The sequence below is a fragment of the Cajanus cajan genome, chromosome 6 (assembly GCF_000230855.2).
Source record: "Cajanus cajan strain Asha chromosome 6, NIPB_CcT2T_4, whole genome shotgun sequence".
In the NCBI taxonomy this organism is placed as follows: Eukaryota; Viridiplantae; Streptophyta; class Magnoliopsida; order Fabales; family Fabaceae; genus Cajanus; species Cajanus cajan.
This window is the reverse complement of record NC_138522.1, coordinates 42,631,026-42,638,202: the sequence shown is the minus strand read 5'-3', so window position 1 is coordinate 42,638,202 and position 7,177 is coordinate 42,631,026. Positions and strand designations below refer to the sequence as shown.

The 7,177-nt window shown below is 31.7% G+C and overlaps 1 protein-coding gene across 1 annotated transcript; it reads left to right on the top strand.

Annotated features, from left to right (window-relative positions):
• Positions 1 to 685: 685 nt before the first annotated feature.
• Positions 686 to 1,649, top strand: LOC145958708 (uncharacterized). Its single transcript, XM_083076223.1, has 3 exons — positions 686 to 781; positions 892 to 1,311; positions 1,407 to 1,649. Exons 1-3 carry the CDS (start codon positions 686 to 688, stop codon positions 1,647 to 1,649), a joined length of 759 nt encoding a protein of 252 aa, XP_082932349.1.
• The last annotated feature ends 5,528 nt before the right edge of the window (positions 1,650 to 7,177 follow it).

Sequence of the window (7,177 nt, the reverse complement as noted above, 5' to 3'; positions counted from 1 at the left end):
ATTAAATGAGGTACATAGATACGTAGATAGTTAACTACTAATTAAAATTAATTAAATATAAAATAAAATGATTAATCACTACATAGGTAGATGGTTAATGAGTAGATTAAAAAGAGGCACGAAGTGGCTCAACCTCACTAGTATATCATAAATTTAATATATAAAGTAATTTTAATTTTTACAAATTTTATTTCATAATTTACTAATTTTAATATCGACACACGATTGCATTCATAATTTTATGAGTAAAGATAGAGCCTCCGAAAATTATAACCGTAAGCATTTGTGTTGAAAAGACTTTAATTGGCCTATTGGAATCACTTATGTTATGAATAATGGTAATTGATTTTGCCGTTTATGACACGTTTACCAGGTTTACATGATTATGCATGTTACATATTTCAACGATATGTCACTTATGACACGTTTACACGGTTTAAATATTTTAACACATTTTCGATCCGAATATGGTAACCGGTTTCAACATACAACATACAAAAAAACTGTTTTGTAACTTCCCAATATTCATTCCAATGTCAAAAACTGAAACAACGTGCCATAATGGGGTAATTTCAAAATTTGTTGTCAGTTTTCTTTCTCAGTCTTATATATACATGTTTGCCCTATACGAGAAATACACCACAATCAAAACTATTGTTTTTCTTTCAAACTATTATTCGTTCAAATGAATAAGTCTATTGCTCATGTTTCTGAAGAGGAATTGGAAACTCTGAGAGACGTAAAGAATCGGGAAATTTATTACGAATACGTCCCTGGATACGTAAGTAATAAAAATTATTTGTTTTAAATTCTTCATATTAAATTATATTTCAAAATAAACAGTATAATTTGTTCTTGTAGTTAATTTATCATTTGTTTTGTTCTATGTAGAATAAAATAAGATTGCCCAACTTATTTTCTATTGATTTCTACAATGATATCAAAGACGTAGTTACTCTCGAAGATCCTTACGGTAATTCTTTTGAATGTTCTGTGAAGAAAAAGAATGGTCGGGTGTATTTAACTGAAGGAACTGAACCTATTGGCCCTTTTTATGGCCTTGAAAGAGGGGGTTGGCTAACTCTGACATTTTTGGATGCAAATTATTTTGCAATATTAATTAAAGATAGGTTAGGTGACCAAGTTGATTATCCCAAAACAATAAAAAAATTCAAACTTGGAAACCAATCTGAGTCAGGTAGTGCTAGTATGAGTACTAATAAAATGGTACTGGACGTTCCACAACCTTCTGAATATTTTCATAAGCTGTATAAACAGATGAATGCTGATGATGTTACCACATCTACTCTGGTATGTAATGCAATTAAATAATTTAATTATTTTTATTATATTTATAATTTAATTTATTACTTAATTTATCAAATACTTGATTATTTGGTTTACAGAAACTGCCAATGGGTTTTTGTCAAAATGTTATTTCCAAAACTATCAACAATATTGATTTAGTTGATCCAAAAGGCAACACATTTGAATGCATTATGACTTGGGAAACTGAATCAAATCTGCATTGCAAATTAACTGGAGGATGGACTGACTATTGTCAGGTCAACAATATCAAGAAAGGATCTACTATTGTATTTGGAGTATTGAAGGACAATGATAATTGTATTTACTCTACTTTTATTTAAATTTGCAAGTTGGTATGTCTCCTCTTTAATTGGACAAATGGAACATCTATAATTTCAGTATTTTATGTTTAATATATACGTGTGTACGTAGTATTCAAAAATGTTATGCATTGTACTTGTTTTTTATTGCATTGGTTGAATAAACTTATTCGTACTAACTTTGTTAGGTTTAAATATTCAAATTAAATGTTATATATACATATGTTGTTTAAAATTTATTAATATATGCTATTCTATTACAAAATCGAAGTTCAACGTCAGCATGGTTTATTAATCATTTAATTTACACAATTAAATGATGGTAAATTAAAAAACCTTTTGTTTTAAATGTAAATAAAAACTATTATCAAGTATTACTTGTAACTTTTATTTTACAAACTTGTCATTTGTAATTTAGAAATTCTAGTAAAATCTTGTTTAAAATTTACATAAAAACTATTATTAAGTATTACTTGAAACTTTTTTTTGTAAAAGTTGAAACTTGTAACTTGTATTTTAGAAATTAATTGACTTACTATAATCTTTTGTTTAAAATTGACATTGATGGTATATTAAAAAACCATTTGTTTTAAATGTCAATAAAAAGTATTATTAAATATTACTTGTAACTTTAATTTTTTAAACTTGTAACTTGTATTTTAGAAATTAACTGACTTACTAGTAACTACAACCAAAAAACATATTAATCGTATATTGTCCAATTATTAAGAGTTTAAGATCACACACTTAAATGAATATTCTTATTTCTAAGCAAAAATATCAAACAAATTTTACTTTATGACATTGTTAAATAAAAGAAAATAAACACTTAATTTTAATTAAATTAATATATTATTTCATTAAAATTATTTAATTAATATCATTTAAAAATATTAGTATTTTAATATTCTGACTCATTCGAACAAAATTTTGTATCCTCACTGTATTAGTAATCATGTATGTTGGATACCCTTAATCCGTGCCAAGTTGCTTGAATTATGCAACTCTGCTGTGTTTATTTATGATTCAATAATAATAATGTAAGAAACCTATGACCTAATGCATTTTAATTATGCAACTCTGCTGTGTTTATTTATAAAAGCGGTACTAAATTCGAAATAAATTTCAATTATAATAACTTCTTAATTGACTGGTTAGCTCGTGTATTATTTTTAAATAGTCATTTATACCTCAACAAAAAAAAGAAGTCATTTCTACCTTTTTTTAATGTAAACATAAAAAATGTATATGTTCACTATGTATGTTCACTATTGAATTTATGGTAGTCTATTAGCCACTCTATAACATTACTTATGTTGTATATACAAGTTGTTAGTTTTCTCAGAAGGGAATATTTTGTTATGACAAAGTAAGAAGCAAAAATTATAGTTTCAAATGTAATATATTCATAACATCATATAACAACACAAAAGTTAGCACAGACAAATTGGTTCTAATTTTGAAAAGGAACATCATCATTCATATCATATTTTGCAAGTTAATCAACATATAAATTAACTCTACAAAATGTCTGTTGTAAACTATTCCAAAATAATTACAATAATTTTCTAATTGCAATCATCAAGGAAAACTAAACATAAAAGTAATCTCTATTGTTATGAATTATCTAAGACAATAGCAAAATTTGCATCTTACAAAAATATATTATTATTCATAAACATTTTTTTATTATTGGCTTTCTTTATTTATATTACCATTGTATATGAACCCAATAACCTTCTAACAAACCATCAGTTTTTCCTACGTATTTCCAAACTAATTTTCCATGCACTTCGAATTCAAAATAACATACACGTACATTTCATTTAATACTAAATCAAACTTCAAAATAACATAAACGTACATTATATTTAGTAGTAAATCAAACTAATCACAATATTTCACAATTCTTCTTCATATCATTATAACTCCAGCCAAGACAAACATTATGATCCAAACCACAATAAATTTGTTCCTCATTTTAATCTCATTTGTTTTCACCATCTTCAAAACATCCATCACCATTTCTTCCACAACTTCTACCTTCTTATTTGTAACATTTAACTCCTCTATCAACTTGTCAATTTTAACCTGCAACTCCGATATATCAGAAATATGCCCAGACACTATTGTTTCTAATTCTTCCACTTGATCCATTTCGCTGCACCATTCAAAAAACCGACAATGACTATTTGTTCCGTTATATCTTCCACAACCAAAAAATTTTCTCCCTGGATTCTTACGAGTTTTTGAGTATTGTATCCTACTTTGAATACCACAATAACATATCGACATTTCCCTTGGTAATGTGGATAACGTAGTCCTGCTTGTATGTGAAGATGCAGAATTCTCCATTTCTGATATCTAACAAATATAAATACGATGGACAAACATTATCATAACCAATAATGCTTACCACAAATATTGTCAAACCACATTAATAAAATAATAATTACAACGACACAATCACAACACTATCAAATTGCAAAAATAAATTACAATCTATTTTTTGACCACCTCGATCAACAATCCATAATAATGTCTTCACAACGAAATACAACAACACCTACATGACTTATCAATACTTACTAAATCTGCAAAAAAAAATAAAAACCCTAACAAAATCACATAACAATATGAATCCTAACAACTCACCAAATAAACCAAACAATATTCACGCATACGTTATTCGTGAAAGCAACACTACATGACCAGTCAATTAAAGAGAATTCGAGCACAACTGAAAAGTTATTACAACTTAATCGAACAAAATTAAACTTACCACTAACTGTTCACTTCAGAATCGGGGTGCCTATCCCTAGGAACCAAACACAAAACTCGAAAATTAGCTGAGGAGAACAACCTGCAAGGATTTCAAATGGAAAGAGAGATGACCTTTCATGAGGAGAAGAACCTGCAAGGATTTCAAATGGAAGTAAACCCACGATAACGGAGACAACATTTCATGAACACAACAACATCCATGCCAAGAAAATGGAAACAGAGACACAACAATAAGATGAAAAAGGGAAACGAGACAATTTCGCCGCTTAAGAGAAGAAGATGGAAACAAAGACAAAGTAACAGACACAACATTTGATGAACAGAACAACATCCATGAGGAGAACAAGATGGAAACGGAGATACAACACCTGATCCAACGAAACAAGAGGATGGGAAGGGAAACAACCTTGGCTTAAGAAGATGGAGCCAACAAAACACCAAAGGAAACAGGAACCTTCGATTAAGAGAAGTAGATGGAGCCACGTTTCAATGCAAACAAAATGAGGTGGCATGCATTTACAAATTGGACAAAAGACAGGACCCTCTATTCGGGTTGGTTTGTTGGACCATGGTGAAGGGGCGGATCAGATCCAATTACCCAATTTCTGGTCAAAGTTTCAACACCCTGGATGACATGGAGTAAGTGGCCACGTGGCATTACCTGATTGGCTGTCCGTACAGAGGGCACCTAAACCCTCTACTCCCAAAGGGCACACGAGTATTTTCCAAATCCTATAAGGAGGCAATTCAAAGTAAAGAAGCATCGAAATGGCTAATTGCCATGGATGAGGAGATGCAGTCACTTAAGAAAAATCAAACCTGGGAGTTAGTACCATTACCTAGAGGTGTGAAGCTAGTGGGGTGCAAATGGGTGTTAAAAAGGAAAGAAGGGATTCCTGGTGTTGAACCATCCAGATTCAAGGCAAGACTTGTGGCAAAAGGTTTTTCACAGAAAGAAGGAATTGACTACCATGAAGTGTTCTCGCCTGAGGTAAAACATAAGACTATTCGAGTTCTGTTGGCTATGGTGAGTGCTTTGGATATGGAGTTAGAGCAACTTGACGTGAAAACTGCATTCTTGCATGGAAATTTAGAAGAGCAGATTTACATGTCACAGCCAGATGGATTCCTTGAGGCCGGAAAAGAGAACCATGTGTGTTTGCTGAAAAAATTCTTGTATGGTTTAAAACAGAGCCCGAGGCAGTGGTATAAGAGGTTTGATGCTTTTATGATTTCCTATAATTTTGTCCGAAATGAGTTTGATAACTGTGTTTATAGTAGGAAGCTATCAGATGGTTCCTATATATATTTGTTGTTGTATGTGGATGACATGCTAATTGCAGCTAAGAGCAAGACTGATATTGATGCTCTTAAAGCTATGTTGAGCAATGAGTTTGAGATGAAGGATTTGGGTGCTGCCAAGAAGATTTTAGGAATGAAGATTTGGAGAGACAAGAATGCAGGTCTACTTTATGTATCTCAGAAGAAATACATTGAAAAGTTATTGCAGTCTTTTCAAATGGAGAATTCTAAGCCTGTTAGTACTCCCTTGGCAACACATTTTAAACTTGATGCTAGCACTTTTCCTAGTACTGATGAAGAAAAGGAGTATATGAATACGGTTCCTTATTCTAGTGTTGTTGGGAGCTTAATGTATGTCATGGTTTGTACAAGACCAGATTTGGCTCATGCTGTGAGTGTGGTTAGCAGATTTATGAGTAATCCTGGAAAGGCTCACTGGGAGGCTGTGAAGTGGATTATGCGATATTTGAAAGGTACTAGTAATATCTGCTTAGTTTATGGTTCTAATGATATTGGGTCTGGTCTTATTGGCTATGCAGATTCTGACTATGGTGGAGATCTCGTGAGGAGAAGATCTTTGACATGTTATATCTTCACTCTTTATGGTTGTGCTGTAAGTTGGAAAGCAACACTTCAACCTACTGTTGCTTTGTCTACCACTGAAGCGGAATACATGTCCTTGACAGAAGGGGTTAAAGAAGGTATATGGTTGCAAGGTCTTATTGATAGTCTGGGTTTGAATGTGCAGAGACGTATACTTTATTGTGATAGTCAAAGTGCTTTGTGTTTGGCAAAAAATCCAGTCTATCATGGAAGATCAAAGCATATTGATGTCAGATTGAATTTCATACGAGATGTAATTGAAGACAAATTGTTCTCCATAGAGAAGATAGCTACTGTAGACAATTCAGCAGATATGTTGACTAAACCTTTGTCTTTTGAAAAGTTTAAGCATAGCTTGGACTCGGTGAATGTTCGCATCGCTTGAGACCCTTCGGGGAGAATAAGCAGTAGAGTTGTTATTGGTTACTGGTGACTTGGGAAAATTCAAGTCAAGGTGGAGAATTGTTGAGATGCCTTGAATTTATAATTTTGTTCGTTACTATTTCTGCTATTATTTGGGTTGTAATGAGGCTGTTATATTTTATCCTTGTTATAAGGCTAAAAGGCATCTGTATCAGATATATCTATTCATTTAGAAATAAGAAACTCTTGAACTGCCCGTGGACGTAGGTCACACTGACTGAACCACGTAATTTGTGTGTCATCTTATTTCTCTTCTCTTTCTTTTACATATTGTTATAACACTGTTCTTGGTACTTCTTCGTTTATTCATTCATTCCTAAGCTTACAACTTGGGATTATGATTATTTGAGTCTTCAAAAACAGTGGCTCATTAGATTTTTTCTTTCTTTCTTTCTTGCAGGCAATGCAGCCTCAGTTTCCCTTTACGCTGCACCAAT